Raw genomic sequence first — 23,265 nt, 5'->3', positions numbered from 1 at the left:
CTCCAGGGACCTGGAGGTTGTGGGTTCGATTCCCACTCCAGGTGACTGGAGTTTGATGTGTTCTCCCTGTGTCCGCGTGGGTTTCCTCCAGGTGCCCCGGTTTCCTCCCACAGTCCAAAAACACACATTGGTAGGTGGATTGTTGACTCAAAAGTGTCTGTAGGTGTGACTGTGTGTGTTGCCCTGTGAAGGCGCCCCCTCCAGGGTGTATTCCCGTCTTGCGCCCAGTGATTCCAGGTAGGCTCTGGACCCACCGCGACCCTGAACTGGATAAGCGCTTACAGATAATGAATGAATAAATGAATTTAGCCGTATCTTAATTAGTCATATAGCTATTATTATTATTTTATCTGCAATGGATGGTGGCAAGAAGAACATCTGACAATTTTTACATTTTTATGTACAATCCTATTACATCCTCACACCGTGTGTTCAGTAACGGGGGCTACAGTAATCTTACTGAATATAGACTAGCTATTCTTAAGGTGGTGAAGTGTTTATCATATTCTTATTTAAATGTGTAATAAAAAAGTTCTCTTCTGTTATTATCACAAAATTGCTTTGGTCATATATGAACACCTGCTAATGTAAAAGTCGTGCTGTAGTAAAGACACAGTGAGAATGAAATTGCGAGAGCGAAAGTGTGAATCATAGAGGGAAAGAAATAGTGAATTTTAGAAGGGAGGAAGTGCGAGTCGGAGAGCGAGCGAGTGAGATTTAGAGCTGGAGAGAGAATGTGAGAGTCAGATAGGGAGAGAAAGTGCCAGTCTGGGAGATTCGGAGAGTCAGAGAGTGGGAGAAAATTTGAGAGAGACAGAGACTAAGATGAGGACAGAGAAAGTGTGAGAGAGCGAGAGCAAGAGAAAGTGAGAATCTGAGAGAGAGTGGAAGTGTTTCAGTGAGGAGTATTGAATGTTCAGTGTTATTAAGCTATGTGAGGGATGTGGTGATGTGTCTGTGCCTGTGGTGTGTGGACAGAGGGAGTTTGGACCCCTGGCCCACTGCCTGTGACTCAGATTAAAGGAAATTAAGGAGCTTTTGGCTGCGGCTCTGTGCTCTCCACAGCTGGACTGATGTGCACAGATGCAGCCTCTCAGCTCAGAGCTACTCTCAGGCAGCTTATCACTCAGAGACAAGAGAGGAGAGAGAATCTCTCAGCACTCAAGTGAGTGAGTATAAGCCGTTAGGTGGTAAGATCAGATGAATCAGTGTAAATGAGTAAATTAACCAAAAGGATACATTCACGGTTTAATTCTCCAATGGAAAAATGAAATAAATAGAGTGTATGGACTAATAGGATGAAGGGATGAACATATGAACAAAGAGTGGATTGGTTAAACACATAAATGTGTAAATAAATGAACAGATTTATTAACTTAATGAAAGAGTAAATCAAAAAAAGGAATGAATGGAAATGAATGACCAATGAAAATGAATAAGTGACTGAATGTATGAAATAGATGAACAAAAAAAATGAACAAGTGAATTGTCCAAAAGTGTCAGAAAATATGAATTAATTTTGAAATGAATGAGAAGAATGAACCAGTGTAAAGGCAAAAATGAATGAACAAATTATGGTATGCACAATCGAATGAATGAATTAAAGGAATTTTAATGAATTTAAAAAAATGAAAGAATGAATGAAAAGGGAATTACCAAATTCATGTATTTCTGGAGGGCAGGTAGTGTCACAGTCACACAGCTCCAGGAACCTGGAGGTTGTGGGTTCAAGTCCCGCTCTGGGTGACTGTCTGTGAGGAGTTGGTGTGTTCTCCCTGTGTCTGCGTGGGTTTCCTCCGGGTGCTCCCGTTTCCTCCAACAGTCCAGAAACACACGTTGGTAGGTGGATTGGCGACTCAGAAGTGTCCGTAGGTGTGAGTGTGTGAGTGAATGTGTGGCACCCCCTCCAGGGTGTGTTCCTGCCTTGCGCCCAATGATTCCAGGTAGGCTCTGAACCCACCGTGACCCTGAACTGGATAAGCGTTTACAGATAATGAATGAATGAATGTATTTGTGGATAAATAAATGATCAGGACTGGTGAAATATATGTAGCATTTCAGCTGTAATTAATCTTAACATTTTGTAGATTAATTCGTGCTAATGTCCCTTAGTACGGATGGTTAATGAATCTTCCCTGCATTTAAAGGCTAGCAGAGAGCAGCAATGTTCAGAATAAACCAGTGAAAGTATCAGTGTTGTGATTGTGGCCGTCAGAATGCCTGGGTAGTAGCTGTCTACACAGAGTCTGCACTCCGGTAAATGAATCTTTTAATCTCTCTCCAATCTCTTCTAGCTTCCCTCTTTTCTTTAATCACCGCTTCAAGTGACCTTTCCTTCCTAAGCCCTCGGCTCTGTTTTCCAACCTCAGACCCCTGCAGTAATCTGTATCGGCTAATTAGAGCAAATAAACGCCACTGATGTTTTCTCTGACAGCTCCGCTCTGACTTAACACAGCCTCGTCTGGCTCAGATAAACAGCCTAACAGCACTTTTTCCCTGCTGAAGGTGAAATGGCTTCAACTGATCTTGTGGTTGGTGTAGTTAACCCTCCACACTTCGGACTAGCGTTTCGATTCCCAGTTTCAGCAGCATCAACTCACCACAGTATTTTAAGGAGTGTCCTTGGGTAAGACTCCTAACCCTGTATTAGTCTTCCACGTTGACAGTTGTACACTCTCAGAATAAAAGGTGTGGTCTGACCATCAATATGTCTTGCGGCACAGGACTAAATTTAATTGTCATTCACGGGAGCATAACGTGGAAGAATCCCACAAACACTATTATTGTCTGAAAAGTTAATAATCACGAGATAATTACAATGCACAACAAACATAAGAGGAAATAGAAAACAATCAATAATGAATTAAACTCATTCTAAATATTTGCATCTCCATGTCACATTTGCAAGGGAATTCAATGTTTTATTCACCCCCTAGTCCCTTTAAGTTATCTGTACTAGTTTTGAATTCAGTATAAGCCCCACCAGTCCCCACCCACTCTACTCTCATCAGGATGCCTCAGGTGCCTGTAGTTCTGATCACTTGCAGTGGCTGAAAGGGGGTCAGTGAGAGCTGCTTGGATGAGTGAGAGATACAGAAGTGTCTTCCCTGAGGTGGAAAGAGTACTAAAATATTCTACTCAAGTACATGCAAAATTACCGGTATAAAAATGTAGTCAAGTAAAAGTAGTGCATTTGAAATACACTCAGAGTAAAAGTTACTGAGTTCCTTTTTAACTGTGTGTGTGTGTGTGTGTGTGTGTGTGTGTGTGTGTGTGTGTGTGTGTATGTGTGTTGGGGGGGGTTCCTGTGTAGCAGAAAAAGGACAAGTGGATATACATTTCAAACCAGATGGTTTTAATTTAATGGAATGATTTTACAAACTAAAAAAAACCTGATATGAACATGACTATTAAAATAGTTAAAGTTATATCTATTCAACATCATATTCCTATTAAAGGAATATTTCAGTTGTTTTGAAGTGGGTATGTATGAGGTACTTATGCCTAGTCAGTGTGTTATCCACAGTAGACAGCGTTCAGCTTTCATCCAGGTCACTGTCTTCATCCAGTCTGCTTCTGTGAACTGGAAGGCTGCTGTTGTTAAACTGGAAGACTAAGTTGTCATGGCATCCTGGTGCTTTTAGATACAGAGCTATAAAACCTCAAATAGAGAAATGTCCAAAAGGTTCAGTGAAGTATGTTAATACACACATAGAATACGAAAGTAAGGGAGATAAAATAATAGGAAGTAAAACAAATTGGTGCAGATCAAGTCATAACACAAAGGCTAATAGAACCTTTTTATAAGCTGCTAATTCTTTCTTGGCAAACACAGCCTACTGTGCATTATAAAGACGTTGCCCTTCTTGCACTTGAAGCCAAAGTGCTCCCTTAAATATGGCCAGTTTGGTTAATTTCTTTTTAAAGCAACTCAGAATTTGAGAGTGTTTTGCATTCAGCTGGGTCTACACCGGGAACGGACATGTCCATGTGCGTATTTCTTGTGATTTTAGCGGTAGACTTCTTTCCATCATCGCAGTATTTTTTTCTTATATTTTTACTTACATTATTCACTTACATATTTACATTAAAATGTAGTGAAGTACAATAATGTAAAAAAAGGTAGGCAGGTAGTATCGCAGTCACACAGCTCCAGGGACCTGGAGGTTGTGGGTTTGATTCCCGCTCCGGGTGACTGTCTGTGAGGAGTTGGTGTGTTCTCTCTGTGTCCGTGTGGGTTTCCTCCCACAGTCCAAAAACATACGTTGGTAGGTGGATTGGCGACTCAAAAGTGTCCATAGGTGTGAGTGTGTGAGTGAATGTGTGTGTTGCCCTGTGAAGGCGCCCCCTCCAGGGTGTATTCCCCCCTTGCGTCCAATGATTCCAGGTAGGCTCTGGACCCACCGCGACCCTGAATTGGATAAGCAGTTACAGATAATGAATGAATGAATGAATATTAAAAACTACCTTAAAAAGTACAAGCACGCAAAAAACTACTCAGTGACAGTAACATGAGTAAATGTAATCTGTTACTATCCACCTCTGTGTACCTGATGTAGTTCTAAATTATGAATTTGATTTGCACACTGAAGTGTTACATCTGTAGTCTGATTCACTGCTTTCTGCTCACAAATCTACACTTTCTTTTCATGTGTGGCATATTACAGAATAAGGCATAGTACAAATAAGGCGTAGTACAAATCAAGATAGAAATGAGTCTCAATTACGTACATTCACATTTTCATTTTCTCTGGTACTGGTCGATTTGAACACAGAAACATGGCACATTTTTCCAGCTTTTAATTTGAGAAATCTAAAAACAGAAATGAAATGATAAGTGTTACGTCTCTTCCTTGGGCCTCAGTGCATTTATTTGGATTTTGTGATGGTGGTACGTTTTAAAACACTCTGACCACTGCTTAGCGTATTTATTTTTAATAAACTCTTGGGTTCCTTTCAGTGTACAGCATGCGTTTAAGTGCATTGTCTTGTATGAAATGAATCTCATGGGTTTTTAGCATGTGAAATAAAAGCTCCTGATATATATTCTGCTTATAGCTAAGTGCATTTAACAACATGGGGATGTGATGCTCAGAGATGAAAAGAAAGAAATGTGGAAGCTTCTTTGCACATGGATGGTAAGAATGGAAGTTGAGAGTTATTACTTTCATTTTGCTGTAGCTTTGAATTAGAATGAAATACTTTAATAAAGAAAGATGCACAAATCAATGTAAAACTCTTTGGTTGCTTGCCATTGTTACTATTATTGAGAGGTGTTAATAATTAGAATTGGTGTGTAATTTACCATAAAAGCATGTTATATATACACAATGTTGAAGTTAAAGTTGTCTACCCATGATAATACCAGTTTAGTTGAGCACTCACTGTGTCACATGCATCATTTTTTATATGCAGTGTTTTAGTATGAACTTGAATCACTGATCAATAACTCCAGATATTGATTGTATGCTTCATTAGGACTAGGTCTGTTATGGTTTATGAAGAATATTTCAGAGCATTCTCAGCATCTGTAGAAATGTGATTTTGAACATTTGTGTTGTGGTTTTAGGTTTTGCATAAACATAACCATAAAAGTTCATTAAAAGTATATAACTTGGAAATACATGTAAATATTTGAACAATTGGTTTTACATATTAAACTAAATGATTTAGATAATTCATGCATTTTACTCTGGAACCTGGAAACATTCCAGTTACAGTGATTTCTAAAATGAACATCGTTTACATACAAGTTGCATTCCATATGGTTTACGTTTTCTTTGTTTCATTATCTACCAAAAATTTTAGCCAAAATATTACAAAGTGCCATCTTTCAGTTCACATGGTCATTTCATTAAATTTTACATACACAAATGCACAAAATACACACTGAATTCGGCCTTGCTTAAAGAATGCCACTGACATGTGACCTGTAGGTGATAAATGACATTTTAAAGAAAATGTAGCATTATTTAAACATTGGTTAGTGCTTCATGTCAGTTAGTGAGTGATAAAAAAGCCTGTTGTTTATACATAAAGCAACACACTCTCTCTCTTATTTTCTCTCTCTCTCGCTCTCTCTCTCTCTCTCTCTCTCACTCTCTCACTCTCTCACGCTCTCTCTCTCTCACTCTCTCATGCTCTCTCTCTCTCTCACTCTCTCATGCTCTCTCTCTCTCACGCTCTCTCTCTCTCTCACTCTCACGCTCTCTCTCTCTCTCTCTCTCTCTCTCTCTCACTCTCACGCTCTCTCTCTCTCTCTCTCTCTCTCTTTTCTCCCTTCTCTGTCACTAGCCCCAGGGGTGAAATTGTCGATTGGCTCTCATTAACCTGCTGACTGAATCTTAATTATTTTATTAAAGCTGTAACAGCTGATCGCAGTGAGAGGCGCAGGTCATTCACCTCAAGTATCTCTCCCTCCATCTCTCTCACTCTCTCTCTTAATTTAAATTAAGGCAATTTTTTTGCATGAAAATTGATTATTTGTGCATTGCCAAAATTTGAAAGTATTTAAGAAAAAAAAACATTAAAATGTACAAATGTAAATAAAAATGTACAAAATTGAACATATTTGGTCTTGAAACAGTTAAATCTGAAAGGAACAACACTGGAACTAAGTGTTTCTTATTAAAAAAAATCTGTCTGCCTGTGTGTCTCTCTCCTCTCTGACCCTCTATTCCATGTAAAGCCACTCTTGTCAGAGGTTGATGAAAACATGCTCCAGTAGAAAACCCTTGAACCACACTCCTGCACTTTAAAAAACCCAAAAACATTTTGGACCACATCCACATAACAGCAGTTCTCAAACTATGGGGTCACAGTGGTGGCATTTACGTGTGCCCCAGTTTTACAGTTTGTTAAATTGGCTTTAGCTATATATGCAGCTGGCAGTTGTAATTGAACAGTAGTCAGATTTGACTGGCACCAACCAATCACAAAAACGCCCATTAAAGGGTCACCATAGATTCAAATCAAATTACCTCTGGGTGAACTTTGAAAAAATGCTCTGAAGTGGACCAGTGGATGGTGGACGGACTCTGCTGTGACGCTTATTTGTTTCTATAGTGACAGAGAAACACCCACGTGGTGAGCAGATAAGTGTGGCCGGATGGAATCTGTCGAGAAATGTACAAGCCGATAATTAATATCAACATGAAATCAGGAGCCTGGAACCCAGGATCACTATTTTGCATACTGTGATGTGGCAAGTCATCCATGCCTGTAGCACAGCTGAACCTAAGGGGGGCTGCAGAGGCGGAATTCACAAGATACAATTTCATGTGCATATAAATGTAATTTATAAATGTAAATATATATAAATATCCACAATTATTGCATCGGGCGGCACAGTGTTGCAGCAGGTAGTGTCACAGTCACACAGCTCCAGGGACCTGCAGGTTGTGGGTTCAAGTCCCGCTCCGGGTGACTGTCTGTGAGGAATTGATGTGTTTTCCCTGTGTCTGCATGGGTTTCCTCCAGGCTTCTTCCCACAGTCCAAAAACACACGTTGGTAGGTGGATTGGCGACTCAAAAGTGTCCATAGGTGTGAGTGTGTGTTGGGTCTCTGAACCCACTGCAACCTGAACTGAACTGGATAAGAGGTTACTGACAGTGAATGAATTAATTAATTATTGCTCATTGCCAGAGTGGAGAAAACTCAGGTTTGGCTGGTCCTGATATGTTGGGGTTTAGGAGGAAAAGGTTAATAATATCTACTTTGTATTCACCAGGCAAATTTTACTTGAACCGCGACCCTGAAATGGAGAAGCGGAGAAGAAAATGATGATGATGATGATGATGATGAAATTTTACTTGATTAATAAGTTTGAGAATTTTCGCAGGTTCGCCATGTACTCTTCGTTAAAGTACTTTGTGTTTGTAGAAACAAGCTTATTCAAAATTTCTTCCCAAATCTAAGATATTTATGTTGAGTTCTTTTTCACTTAGCCCTAGTAAAACTACTTTTCCTGTAAAGCTTTACTCTAGGTGTTGGAACATTGCTGTAAGGGTTTTAAATTTCATTCATGAGAGTAATAGTAGGATCAGATATGTTAAGCATATGTGGGGAAAGCAAAACAAAGAGGCACTCCAAATTTAGCAGTAGAAATTATATTAGTGGCTCACATATGCAAGATAATTACAGGTCATATAGTTCAGAAGTAGCCAAGAGATGATTTTGTGGTCACTTCACTTTAGCGTTTGATACTGCCTTGAATGAGCTAACATTAACTCCAGAGCCAAATCTTCATTATTCTTTACTTAGTTCGAATGTGCTTGAACTTAATGTAGGAAGCAGAGCAAAATCATTATGGCTTATTTTATATATTTTTCCATGATTTCTGACTGTGGGAGGTCACATATGCTGACTGAAATGTCTTGTTTCACAGTGTTTGTGTTGGTAGACTTTTGGACATTAATGTGAAAATGCACTGAAAATACATTTTTGTTTGTTAGTTTTTAAATAATACACCTCCTTTAATTTCAAAGATGAAACATTAAAGAATAGTGATGTAAGTTTTCAGATACCAGTGGGTCTTCTGGAGTTTCAGAGAAGGCCTAATAATTCTGGGAGCTACACATTATGTGTGCATGTTTTATATGTTGATTTTTATTTAAAAGAGTCATCAAGGTTGCATGTAAACTCTCCAAGCTTTGAAAAAGTGATAGTAGTTTATGTTAATTTTGATACTTGAACACCAGTGTATATTCTCACTACATAATGTGAAGCTTTTGTTTTTCCTAGAACTTACACATCCACATTTTGAAGCTGGAGTTTCTAAGTCCAGTAGTTTGCATTCAAAGGCATGTCTAACTGTCCCATTCCCTCTTAGAAACAGTTTACACAACACTGGCAGCTTAAATCTTTCACTGTTGTCTCACTTGGCCTACTGCACTGGCAACATCTGACAGCAGTTATCAAACCAGCGCAGATGCTGTCTCAGTATCTTGTGGTAAACAGCAGCAGGTTAGGATCGGGAGGAGCAGATACGGGTTTTTTGTTCCATTGTTTCCTATTATTTTGCAGTTGTTCCCACTCTGGGCCTTTGAAGAGTTGTGATTCCTCCAGAGTTTATAGAGAACACACCTCCTACATTTCCTGGTGCGGATTTGGACTGATTGTTTCTTACTGAAGGATTTGAGGAAAAATATGATTATACTGGACAATATCATGACGGTGCAGTGCAATTATGTTTACATTTATATCTATTGTTTTGTTCAAGAAGACTACCACATCCACTTTTTGTATGCTGAGGATATTGTTTCAGACTGGCAGTTAGTTGTGGTTGTGACACTAAGCACACTTGTTAAAGCACACTTTTTTGGTAACATCCGATTGGTCCAAATCATCACAGACATAGAGGTGGGATACTGAGTTAAGATTCGCCTTCAGTTTAAAACCCGGCGACTGTACGTATTAAAATGTTGTTCTCTTTAACATTGCAACAGTGATATGAAATCAGTTAACATTGTTGAGAGCTCCTGTCCACACAGTGCATTGCATATTCTGTTGCCATTGGGTCTCACTTCCATTGGGAGCCTCATGTATATTTGATTGGACAGGGCTAGGTGAGTGGCAGAAGGCCAGGAATAAGGTATCCTCCTCTGCTCATCATAGACCTGCCCTGCTACTGCAGATTCTACACAAACGCACTGCCTCTGACATCCAGCTCACACAGCGTTCCTCACTTTAGGCAACATTAGGTCCTGTTTACCACATTCCCACTTCTTTTTGTGTTTACTTTTTTCATTCATATACAGTTGTGTTCAAAATAATAGCAGTCCAATTTGACTAACCAGATAATCACTGTTTTTGGTATAAAATATATTACCACATGACAAACAATGTAACAGTTCGTGCAGTAGATTCTTAGAAAACCAACAGCCTCAGCCTTCGTGATATGCATGCTCTTGTGTCTGTGTATTTGCATAATTAATTGAAAGGGGTGTGTTCAAAATAATAGCAGCGTGGAGTTCAATTAGTGAGGGCAATCATTCTGTGAGGAAACAGGTGTGAATCAGGTGTCCCTTATTTAAGGGTGAAGCCAGCACATGCTCTACATGCATTTCTCCTTGAAAGCCTGAGAAAAATGGGTCGATTGAGACATTGTTCAGAAGAACAGCGAGCTTTGATTATAAAGTTGATTGGAGAGGGTAAAACTTATAAAGACATGCAGACAATAATAGGCTGTTCAGCCAAAATGATCTCCAATGCTTTAAAATGGAGAGGAAAACCAGAGAGATGTGGAAGAAAACGGAAGACTACCATTCGAATGGATTGGAGAATAGTCAGAATGGCAAAGGCTCAGCCAATGATCAGCTCCAGGATGATCAAAGACAGTCTCAGGTTACCTGTGAGTACTGTGACAGTTAGAAGACGCCTGTGTGAAGCTAATCTATTAGCAAGAAGTCCACGCAAAGTCCCACTGTTAAAAAAAAAGACATGTACTGAAGCGGATACAATTTGCCAAAGAACACATCAACTGGCCTAAAGAGAAATGGAGAAACATATTGTGGACTGATGAAAACGGATGTTCTTTTTGGGTCCAAGGGCCGCAGACAGTTCGTCAGACGACCCCCAAACTCTGAATTCAAGCCACAATACACTATGAAGACAGTGAAGCATTGTGGTGCAAGCATCATGATATGGGCATGTTTCTCTTACTATGGTGCTGGGCCTATTTACCGCATACCAGGGATCATGGACCAGTTTGCATATATCAGAATACTTGAACAGGTCATGTTGCCTTACGCTGAAGAGGAAATGCCCTTGAAATGGGTGTTTCAACAAGACAACGACCCTAAACACACTAGTAAACGAGCAAAATCTTGGTTCCAGTCCAACAAAATTGAGGTTATGGAGTGGCCAGCCCAATCCCCAGACCTTAATCCGATAGAAAACTTGTGGGGTAACATCAAAGATGCAGTTTCTGAAGCAGAACCGAGAAATGCAAATGAATTGTGGGATGTAGTCAAAGCATCCTGGGCTGGAATGCCAGGTGACAGGTGCCACAAGTTGGTTGACTCTATGCAACACAGATGTGAAGCAGTTCTAAAAAACTGTGGTTATTCAACTAAATATTAGGTTAGTGATTCACAGGAATGATAAATCCCAAAAAAAGAGTACATATTTTGAGTTAGTAAAGACAAATGCAGATACTGCTATTTTTTTGAACAGCCCAATGTTAATTGTTTGGTATTTTCTGTAAAGTAGTTAAAAAATTATTTAAATTTCTCTTCATGTTTTGATTTGGAAAACAGTACGCAATGTTCCCAATGCATGGAAATAAAAACTGCTATTAAGATTTTGTGCTTAATTAATGTTTTTAAACACACTGCTATTATTTTGAACACAACTGTACTTGTAGTAGGTAATGTGGTATGCAGTGAATTGAACATTTGGATTTTAGTCACATACGATGTGTGTGTGTGTGTGTACAGAGTGCCTCCTTTAAGTTCACCCATTCATCCCAATATTCATCCCAATAATTAATAAATAATTAGGAAAGTATATTAGAAGATATCTGTACTCACTTTGCACAAGTTAGATTCAATTCATAATAAAAGAAATCCAAACTCCACAATGATGCTAGACAGAAATTCTTTTTTGTCATCCATCCATCTATCAATCCATCCACCCATCAAATAGGCTTTTGAAAGTAAAGCAAATATTACAGAGTTCTCAGACGCACCTTTATAGACGAGATGTTAAAAAGGGAATTGATAGGGAGGTTGCTGTAAATTGACACTCGGAATGAAATGCTGTTAAACATGTGGTGGCGCCAAACATAACTGCACTTATATAGCTCTATCAGGTAGCATTTGCTCTTGGTGCCTTTTATATTTAATGGCAGGCTGAAAGGATGAGTTATGATGCAATCTCCAACCGGATCCCGAAATGATACAGTTCTCTTTAGAGGCTAACTGGAGCCAGGCATTTATTTGATCTGGTCTCAGTTCCCGTGGGTGAAGGGAAGTCTATTGATATGGTATTGATTGAGACAGGGAGTGCGTTGGAGGTCTGGAGGTGTGTTTGGGGCTGTGTTTTAGCAGTGTGCCCACACGGTCCCTGCTGAGTTATTGGACGTGGCCATAAAATCACTCAGGCGGCATTTATTGCATGTTTCCCGAAAACCATAATATCCCATTATGTTTTTATGGCTGGCTTTTCTCTTTGCAGCCCCCTGTTTAGTCATTTCTGTTCAATATTGTGTTTGCTGCTTTCAACTGCCTGTGTGTGTGTGTCTGAGAGAGAGAGAGAGAGAGAGAGAGAGAGAAAGAAAGAAAACAGAGAAAGAAAACAGGGCTCTTAAGCCCGCTCGGTAATACTGTTCTACTGAGAATATATTCAGTGGATTCTGACAGTTGCTTAACAGGGCTATGTGCCCAAACCCCTGTGAATAAATGTTAATTATGGTTTTTAAGTTTTTGATCGCAGTGTTTGGAAGGGTGAGTGACACCTTAATGTGTTTTTTTGGCTTTTATAAATAGCTGCAGTGTTAACACAGCCAAAGCCCCAGTCTCCTCCAATAAAGGCATGCTTCCAGATTTGCATAATATCTGCTTTTCTGCTCTGAATGTAAATAGTGGAATTTGTCCATTGTCCATCTGCTGAGGTTACACTCTCTCCGTGGGTCACTCTTTCCCTCCCCCACCTCATGCCAAGACCCCAGTGAGCTGTTAGAGTGATTTGTAATGGAAATCTATATAGGCAAATCCTATAATCCATCTGCAGTGGGTCAGCGTGCTGGAGCCTGTGTCACACAGGTGATAGAACACACAGTTCCCCCAACACCTGCTTTTTTATGACTGCTTTTCTCTTTATTCAATTGAAAGGTAGGCTGGATAAACAGGGAATATATGCTATGTCTCGTCATCAGTGAGACCACAGCAGAATGTCTGAAGGTCATGAACCATAATACAGATCATTCTACCCTTGGTCTTGGTTTTTGACATTCCGACTAACTGCTCAGTAGGCAGGCATCATTCATGCTTCTGTGCTTTGTTTACGGATATACTGGTTGCATTACTCTTTTTATTTTATGAGCTGGTCTTTAAAACTTGCAACAAACATTGTGTGTGATAAATGCTTGAACATGTTCAATATTTTCACTTAATTCTTTTAAAGACTGTAGACTCTAAACTCCACTTTTGCACACATACCAATCGGTTATTCATTCCTTCATTCTTTCAATATTTTGTAGCCACCTCATTCTGATTAGGATTATTTTTGTGGATTATTATTGTGATTCTGCAACCTACCAAGAATCACTGAGTGCAAGGCAGGAACACACTCGGTGCCAGTTAATCGCAGGACACTCACACCTATGGATAATTTTACACAGCCAACTCATCTAACCATATGCATTTTGGACTATGTGAAGAGCCATACAGATAATGTTCTAATAATGTTGTACACATATATTCACTGATCGTTACTGGTGTAACAGTGCGTGCTTGCCTTGGTAAGGAATGGAACCAACAGTGGAACAGCAGTGTTACTAACTGTGCTGTACCTACTTCAGTTGGAATGAAGTTTAAGTTGTGCACTAATTTTGTTGTAGAACTGCGTGAAGTGTTAATATCCTGTGTATTGATAATCTACAGAATAATGTTCCCATACATATTGTTTGCAGCAGATCAGAGATGATTGGACATACCTCATAAGAAATGATGCCCTTCAAAAAGTATGTAACAGAATATTATAGATTGAAAAATGCACTGAATATTAACACTTCATTTACAGTTCAGATGCTTTTCCAATAGCTAATTTGCATTTTGTTTTTGTTTTTACAGTCATTGTAAGAGTGCTCTTATTGTTTTAAAATCATGTTTCGAATATAAACAGTATGTCTTACTATGGTTGTGTATTCATCAATATGTAATCTGGATTTTAATAACATCATGTTTGTTGACTATTTTACTCTTATGTTCAGACGGAGAGAGGCAGGCAGAGGGGACTGATGCGAGTCGTAAGAGAGACTCACGCTCTTCAGACGACCATCATAAGAGTGAGGATAACAGCGACAGCCGTGAGGAAGATGCTCTGGTGAGTAATTAAAGTACACATCCAAACTCAGGGGCTCTGATAACTACTGAGCAATAGCCCTGTGTAAACACAGCTAATTACAGTGCTCAGCAAATGTTTGGGAGCACCAAGTTCATATACATGTAGGCACACGCACACACAGACACACACACACACACACACACACACACATAAAGTTGAATCATTCTCAGTGCTGCAGTGACACTGATGTGGTGGTAGTGTTGGTGTGTGAAGTGTATGCTGTGCTAGTATGAGTGGATCAGACACAGCAGTGCTGCTAAAGCTTTTAAGCAGTGTCCACTGTCCTCTATTAGACTCTCTTACAGTTTTGTTAAAGAAAGTAATTCATTTACACAGATTTGTAGCATGTCCTTGTTTGTGTTTGTTGTTTAGTAGCCTGTAGTTTTTCTTATAATAATTGAAGTAAAGGGGTGTGTTCCAAAAATATGACTGAAATGCCTTTCACTAAGAGAAAGCATGGTGGCTTTTTGTACGTTGTATACTTTTTGGCAGAGATTTTTGACTTCTGCAAAGGCATTTTAAAAATTGAAGGGGTGTTTTAAGTGCTCCTGTCCCCTAAATACTGTGATAAGCCCTATGGCTGAGTGTGGCAGTTTGATGTCCTGTGCTGTCCCTTGTGTCCTGCTGACCGGGGAAGAGGTCGGCACCACCAGTAGCATGTGAGGACAGTGTACAGTATGGAGAGAGGGAGCTGTGCTGCGGCTGCAGTTTTAAATCATTGATATTCTGCGCCTCCTCCTCCATGTGCTTTAAAAGGCCATGCACCGCATTTCCATACCTCCTACTACATTGAGTAGTTGGATGAAGTGCATGATAGTGTGCATGATAGACGGAGTAATATAGATGTGTGCTCATGTGTGCAGAAACTCATCAAAAATTGGAGAACAGTGATGTTAATTATTTTCAAACAGCAGCTCTGGGGTTTTCTTGTGTCCCCTTTAGATTAATATTTAATTCTGTGTTATTAAATGGGAGTGGATGGAGGGATTAAAGAGTTCAGAATAGAAAGGAGATTATACTCCTGATGATGTGCGAACAAAGCCAGGTTAAAGCTTAGATGCCACTGTCATTACTGCTCTGTGAAGAAAGAGGCGACTCTAGCTTTAAGCTCAAATTCTCTATGACACACGATTGGGAGTTGTTCAGAATATACAGTCAGTGATGGAGCAAAATTGCAAAAAAAAATCTTAAAGAGCCTATAACATGAAAATTTTCTGTAAATATTGTTAAAAATTGTATTCCTGTGACGATAGAGTCCAAATATAGAAAAGGGAAAAAACAATACATTCGAAATTATCTTTGTGATGTCAATAAAAGTCACAAGCTCCAGCAGTTTAGCCCCAACCATTTATATTGAAGTTACAAGTAGTTGGTTGCTTTTGGAATGAGGTACAATACAGGGACAGGAACATTCTGAACATTGAAATATACAACGATCAGTCATGATATAAGAACCACTCAGAGGTGAAGTGAATAACATTGATTAACATTTACAATGGCACCTGTCAACGGGAGGGATATATTATACAGCAAATGAACAGTTAGTTCTTGAAGTTACTGTCTGTGAAAGGAGAATGGTCTGTGTGACTTTGAGAAGGGATAAATTGTGATGGCTAGATGATTGGGTCAGAGCGTCTCTAAAATGGTAGGTCTTGGGGGATGATGCTGCTATGTAGTGGTTAGTAACACTACCTGGCATCAGAATACACAGTGAATTTCATTTTGCTGTGTATGGGGCTGCAATGCCACAGACCTGTCAGAGTGTATATACTGACCCATATCTACCATCGAAAGTGCTTGAATTGGGCACGAGCATCTAAACTGGACCATGGACCCGTGGAAGAAGGAGTTATGGTCTAACAAATCAGGTTTTCTTTGGATCATGTGGATGGCTGCTTTGGGCATCATATACCTGAAGAAGATGTAACACCACAATGCACTATGGGAATTAGTTAGTTATTAATTTCAATGAGATGTGCCACAACAGATGAGTTTTGCAAATATGAGCTCCAGGTGAATGTATTTCACCTGTGACGTTTCACATCAAGTTACTAATTTGCATCACATTTGGTGAACTGTAACTCATAAATTTGTGTCCCCAGTCAGCCCTGAAGCTGCTCTAGGTGTGTGTCCTCTGATGTGCACTGTACAGTCACTGACAAAAACTACAGATGTACCACACAGTCTCCACCCAGATTTATTAGTTCATAGCAAATTTTAAAAAATCATTGATATGACACAATTATACGTTGCGATTTCATGGAGCACGTCTTGAACAAATTCACATTAGTTATTTTAATTAATGGCATGCTTTTGTCCAGATCAAGTAGAGAAAAAAAAATGATGGAATAACTTTGCAATTTGCATTTCTTAAACAAATACCAGAACAAGTCTGAAAATGCTAATTAGTCTGCAGTTGAAAGCGAAGGCTTCTGGACCATAATAAGCTGTTGGATTTGGCTAATTGAAAGAAAACAAGGCCCCAGTGCGAGAGTTATCAACTTAAATATTGGAAAGGATTATAAAACTCCCTCAAGTAAGAACTCTAACATGCAGCATGGCAGATAATGTTGGTTGTTCCCAGTCAGCTGTGTTTAAATTTGCAGGAAGTATATACAAAATGGGAAGGTCATAAAATAGAATAACAACAAATTAAAGCACAGCTGATACCATGTATGTCCCTAATGAGTTTGAGCGCCTAAGTACCTGCTGACCAAGTTTCTTGTATGCACGAGTTTGGCCTGTGGGTAATGTTTTGGAATAAATGTATTAGGAAAATACAGGAAAATAAATAATAATTAAAAACAAACAAAACCAACCAACCAAACAAGCAAAACAATAGGGACACAAGTGCTGTGGAAAAATGAAATGCACAGCAAAACCAAAGAAAAACAAATGAGAGGAAACAGAGGTCAACGTGTGTGACGGAAATGAATGGGATTTACATAAAGTGCTCAAAGTGTATTAAAATATTCAAATAAATGGGCTATTTATCTTTTAATAAAAATGAATGTAATTAATGTAAAGAAATGTTATTCAAAAACTAATCCTTGGGTCATGTCTGTGCATCCTTTCGTTAAAAAAATGTAAAATGTCCACAAAATGCAAAGGCCTTCAGCTGTTTTCAAGTGGCATAAAAACATAAAAACAAGAAAAAAGTTTTTTATAAGACAACTTTCATTCATCCATTCATCCATTCATTCATTGTCTGTAACTGCTTATCCAGTTCAGGGTCACGGTGGGTCTGGAGCCTGCCCGGAATCACTGGAAAGGCTGGGGTTCAGTTCCTTACTTGAGTAGACACACCATGCTAGACCAGTACGACCTCCACCAGGACTTCTTCTGTAATGCTATTAGAAATGTAATCAGTTCTGAGTTTGAGCAGACGCCTCAAATCCAAGTGTATTGATTACCCCATTGTGTGAGAAATATCTTGAAAAGGAATTTGTTTTTAAGTCTTATATGGTCTGTTCCTCCTTCTGTGAGGATAAAGAATTGTTATAACGACATAGTAAAGGTAAGAGCACTTAGGTGCAGAAGGATCTATCATATTTCTCACATGAGTATCACAGACACATGTTAAAAAACTTCCATGGCAGCAGGTCACCACAGCTCCAGACATGCATGACTCTTGTGCTGCTGTCTCCATGGTAACATGGAATGATGGGCCTGTTCTTGGAGGATCCTCCCCATCCGGACTCTGGAGGATGGATTTGTTGGTGTGATGGTGGATGGGTGTGTGTGATATTGTAACAGCAGATTTTAGCCTCAGGGATGCACCAGCATCTCTCTGAACAGCGTGTGGGTCTCCCTCATTCATTATTAACCAGGCCATTTACCAGCTCTATGTTCATGCTGGGCCTTCTGCATATGGTTGAAACACACACACACACATACACACACCCTGAGAGAGAGAGAGAGAGAGAGAAGCACACACACACGCTTTCACACTGTCACCTCCTACAGTATTAAACTACAAAAATGCAAAGTGTTATGCTGTAATGGTAATTAATCAATTTCTAATGCACCAATGTAGATTCAAGATCTAAGGGTTTTCCAAATTCTACAATGGAATTCCACTGTTTTCTTCAATATATACCTATTTATAAACAGTTAGCATGTAAACAAAGTCACTAAGAGCTGTTTGATGTGGTGTAGTTTAGAGAAACTAATTTTGTGCGACTTGGTCACAGCTGTTGAACCTGACCTTTGGATTGTTTAATGCCTATTTATGACATAAAATATTCTTCACAAGCTTGGTACAGTATAGATTGTTTTCTATTAGCCTGAAAGTAAGCCATTTAACTAAAACATATTTTAATATTCATGCAAATTTTTGCAAATCCACGCAGTGTCCTAAGTATATTTATTTGTTCAGATTTGCTGTTTTTTTGCTTGTGAGAATGTGAGGAGTATTTTATTGTCCAGTCACATTCTATAGCTTTCTGCCATTGACAATAAGGCTATAAGCTGCTTTCAAACAAACAAACAGAGAAAAAAACCTGTCTGAGGGTATATGTTTTCTGAAATAAGGAGGCTGCTGTATTCAGTAAACAATTTCAGCACAGCAGTTAATGTGGGGGCGTCACACAACAGAAACAGGATGGAAGTATGATTACGTTCTTGCACCTCAAATAGGTGGCTTTTTTTTCCGTTCATTCATTCATTGCCTGTAACCCTAGGGTGACCAGATGTCCTCTTTTTTAGACTTAAAATAATGTCCGGGCGGAATTTCACAAACATCCAGGATTTTGTTTTTCTAGAGCTTACATAGAACCTCGAGAAGCGGACTACAAAGTAGTCCCGCCCTCCCCTACTCCGATTGGTTCGCTTGAGTGAGAAGGGGGAGTGGTGAAGTAGCCTAAAATCTTCTGATTGGACGGTCTGACTGTAGAGCTACTGTCATTGGTCGATGACCTCTGTTAACATTTAATTGGTCAGTCTGCACGTCAGTAGTCCTTGTTTACGTCAGGCAGCAGTCATGTACCTACCCTCATCTCGAGCAGCTATGCCGAAACGTAAAGTTTTCGGATGAAGTAAAAATTAAAAAGTTTGCTTGAGCAGGGTTGCTTCTAAAAGATCATTTTAGATAACGCAGTTCCAGTGCTTCACTGCCCCTCTAAGGCTCCAGGACCTTAAAATGGCTGGCTCTGACCTGACTGGCCAGGAAGAGTGTCATACCACCTGGGCATTGTAAAACCTCAGCCTGAAACCTGGATCAAAGGTCTGGATTTGAAGAGCTCTGTTCTAATTCATTTGTCGTTATTTTGACCACAGGTTGATCAGTTATTCATTATTAGGTCAGTCACTTAAGTGCATCCCTGTGAACCGAAATTGACCCCATTTAAAATCACTCTTCAGCCTACATTTCTATTTTTCTATTTCTTTCATTTTCTAGTTGAATGTACTATTTTATTAAACGTCTTTTTTATTTGTCTTTTAAACTTTAATATTTAATTACCTTTTAACTACTGTAATATTTCTGTACTGATTTGTAATGCACTTGCAATTGTGTACAAAAGGGGCTCTATGAATAAACTTGCCTTGGCTTGCCACGCCACAGAGGGAAGAGAAAATGACAAGCAAAAGAAAGATGTGGTCATGACGAGGTGGGCTACATTGTCTTATCTATACATTAGTGCTTCTGTATGTAATGCATAATGATAAAGGCTTAGAATACTCCAGCTAAACTAATCCAGCTGTAATGACGTGTCAGTGGTCTTGCACATAACCCCCTAAACCTCTTTCACCTTCACCTTTAATTATTAAGTCAGAAGAATTCTTTATTATCTTCCCTTTGCTAAAGAGCTGACACTGGGTTTTAAGGTTGTGTGTGCGTGTGTGTGTGTTGTTTCCTTTTGTCTCATGTAAATTAATGGCATGGTGGCTCTCCACCAGGTGGGCAATTTCACCCTAGCTCAGCAGATCCATCACAACATGCAGAGAACTGGCCCTGAAAATGTCTGAGGAGCCTAACGTTCGTCCTCTGGGCTTTCAGGCCAACATCTCCTCTCTGGTGGAGCAAGACTAAACCTGCTGCCAGCTAAGAAGCTCTAAGTGCTCAGCTCCTCTGAGTCAAAGTACAATAGATTTCAGTCAATATATGGCTGTCCCTGCATTGTGTGTGAACACCTGCTTAGCAATGAGGATCACTTTGTGGGATCTTGAGTGAGATAATGGTTCCATTGGAGCGCTAAGTGCCATTGATTGGTTAAATATGCTCCTTGCAGAGACTCCATGACATAATATGGCCTGCTGGAAGAGTGTAATTATTCCTCTGGCAGTGAAAATGCCCTCCACCACGTTCTGTGCTTGGCCCCATATCGAGTCCTTACCTTTGACACACACAAATACTGCTAATGCCTGGACTTAGAGCAGAGGTCTGGCTCAGTGAGAGTGAGCAGAGATCACTTGGATTATACCCTGGGCTGTGGGATTTTCTTTTCCAGGACAGAAAATGAAAAAGAGAAAGACAGTAAGAACAAGTGTGAATGCAAGTGTACATGTAGCACTGTGGCAGTGTGGCTGGGCTATGGGTGTTAGAGTGTGTTTGAGAGAGGTGAGAGAGAGGGAGAGGGGAGATAGTGTGAGAATAAGGTAAGAATGATTCCTAAAGCCAGGATTTAGGAGATAGAGCAGGGATTAGAAGGGTGAGGAGATGTGACACTTGCTGCTGTGTTGAGCCCGAGGTGGCTGGGAAGGATACTCTCAGAATGTATAAATGGGGTCCCCTTCACCTGACTACATATCAAGTCAAGAGAAGTTGTGAACAACTTTCTTTGCCGTCTCATTCTTTTTTAGTTACAGACATATCCAAAGCACCCCAGGTTTTGTTATTTTATGTATTTGTTGGTTGGTTTACAATCTACATTGTTATACCTCACCATATAGATACATTTATAGCATATTGCAGTATCTTCATATGGCATTTCAACATGTCTGTAAATACACTTTTAAAAATAAAAATGCTACAAAAGGTTATTTGAACGATGCCATAGGAGAACAACTTTTGGTTCCTTAAAGAAACATTACTGTGAATATGTTTAAATAGCTAAATAAGCTTCTTTAAATAGCTAAATAAGGTTCTTCATGCATTCATTTCTTAAACAAAAATGGTTCTTCTATGGCATCACTCAAAGAACCTTTTGTAGCACCTTTATTTTTAAGATCGCTTTATCATTCAAAGGTATTATGGATGGAGAATAGAGTGAGTGGCACTGCAAACCTCATAGAGTTGCTATCAGAACGAGGTTTATGTCAAACGTCTTCTTCATTTTTCAGCTTCTTGAGTTACACATCTGAAACCTATAGCATTGAGTTGTCTTCTCAAGTGAAAGGATGGAAGGAAACACCTATAGATCTTGAGCTTCTCACTCAAAGATGAAAGTTTAAGGTACTCTTTATGTGATGGTGACTCTTTGATGGTGTCTTTCTAGTTTACCAGGTCTTGCACAATTGTTAGGAAGCCGTCTTTTTTCTATAAATTGATCTCCAGAGTGGAATTGACTCTGATACATAAATCAACATGTATTGGGTTTAGAGGCCCACACAGTACAACAGAATGATTGAACAACAAATAGAAGATCATAACCATGTTAAACTTCAACTTCAACTTCAATAATCTGTTAACTATTTGTTCCAATAGCTGTTAACAAACTGAAGTATAATGCACAGAGCTTAATGTTGTTCCACTGCAATGAATGCTTTCCTCCGGGCAGCTGAGGCCTGTCAGTGTATCAAGTTCCTTGGCACAGTTCATCAAATCTTATGCCAACAATCTCAGGATAATCTTTGATTCAAACTTCAAATTTGATGAAAAAGTAAGCGCTGATGTTGGACGAACCAGCTTTGAATAATTTGAGCTCAGTATCATTTTGTTTTTATGAATGTTGCCAGACATCTCTATCTCAGCCTGTCTTTGTTTTTCTTTTGCTTTCGCTAAGATTTTTCTTGTATTTCTGTGATCGAATTATTGTGACTACCACTCACAATGTAATACTATTACCACAGTGTTGATATACTGTATGTCCAAAATTTGTAGATTCCAGCTGCTTTAAATGCACTCATTTCTGAAAGAGGTGTTTGTCTCTACAGAAAAGTATGCTTCAATAGAATGGGATGCTTTGGGCAGCCATAGATGAGCATAAATCACCCCATCCTTGGGCAGTGGAGCAGTGGAATCAGTTCCCTGGAGTGATGAAATATCATCCTGTAGTTTGAGCTGAATTGGAGTGGGGATTGTGATCCAGAATTAATCATCCTACATCAATACCCAACCACACTAATGTTCTTGAGTCTGAATGTGTTCAAATCCTCACAAAAGTGTTCCATCAAGTCTAAAGCCTTCTTAGAAGGAGGCTTCTTCAGCAAATGTGTGACAAGCTTCTATAATTTCCCTTGATTTCAGAAGAAACACTCAGTATCTACAAACGTTTGGCTGCATAGTGTATGTGAGAAAAATATCAAGTACACTGCTTAAGGAAAATGTGAGTAGAAGGTCTGAAATAGAGCTTTTGAAAAGTGTATGTATTGTCCAACTAGTCACAAATAGTTTTTTTAAGCGTCCTGTCATGACCCTTTACTGACCAGTAAAACAGAAACACCTGAACCTTCTGTCTGGCCTTCTGTTCTCTTGCTTTTTCTCTCTCTCTCCGTCTCTCCCTCTCTCTCTAATAGAATTGCAGGTTTGCTGGCGATGGTAAATAAGACATGGGGTTGATATGTATGCTGATTTACAGCACCCACTGGTCAGAGGCCGATTTTAATCATACTGGCGGGATTACGGCCGCTCGTAAAATGAAGCATTTGGGCCTTATTGTTAACCCAAAATTGCTTTTAGGGCCATAAATATGGGGCAGCCCGGCCTTGCTGATGCTTTATGGATGCGGGGAAGGCCTGTCACCCTGACCACCACCCCAGGCATGACAGATATCTCGGAGTCCTGTTTGGCCAATAAATAAACGTATGCTTGCTGACTAGTCACCTGCTGCATGCACCGAGGGTGGACACTGCTGTCAGTGAATAAAAGCAGGCATCCAGCTCCACGGACAAATGTCCCAGCCAAATAGAGGATTCGGCTTAGTAGCTGAGGCTGCCTGAAGCCAAAGAGGGGATTATCAGGAGGGACGCCTGCAGGGCTAGCAGACATGTCTCAATTAGCTTCATACACACAGAGCAAAACACACACACTGACTTGT

At 39.6% G+C, this 23,265-nt stretch overlaps 1 protein-coding gene across 1 annotated transcript in view; it reads left to right on the top strand.

The window, feature by feature from the left end:
- b4galnt4a (beta-1,4-N-acetyl-galactosaminyl transferase 4a) overlaps nucleotides 1–23,265 on the top strand; it is a 170,375-nt gene that overhangs the window by 36,650 nt on the left and 110,460 nt on the right. Inside the window, exon 2 of the mRNA XM_066668549.1 lies at nucleotides 13,935–14,047. Coding sequence (XP_066524646.1) covers nucleotides 13,935–14,047 — 113 coding nt within the window. The remainder of the gene's footprint in view (nucleotides 1–13,934; nucleotides 14,048–23,265) is intronic.

Source organism: Hoplias malabaricus, chromosome 4, assembly GCF_029633855.1.
Source record: "Hoplias malabaricus isolate fHopMal1 chromosome 4, fHopMal1.hap1, whole genome shotgun sequence".
Taxonomy (NCBI): Eukaryota; Metazoa; Chordata; class Actinopteri; order Characiformes; family Erythrinidae; genus Hoplias; species Hoplias malabaricus.
This window is presented reverse-complemented; position numbering and strand designations above follow the sequence as displayed.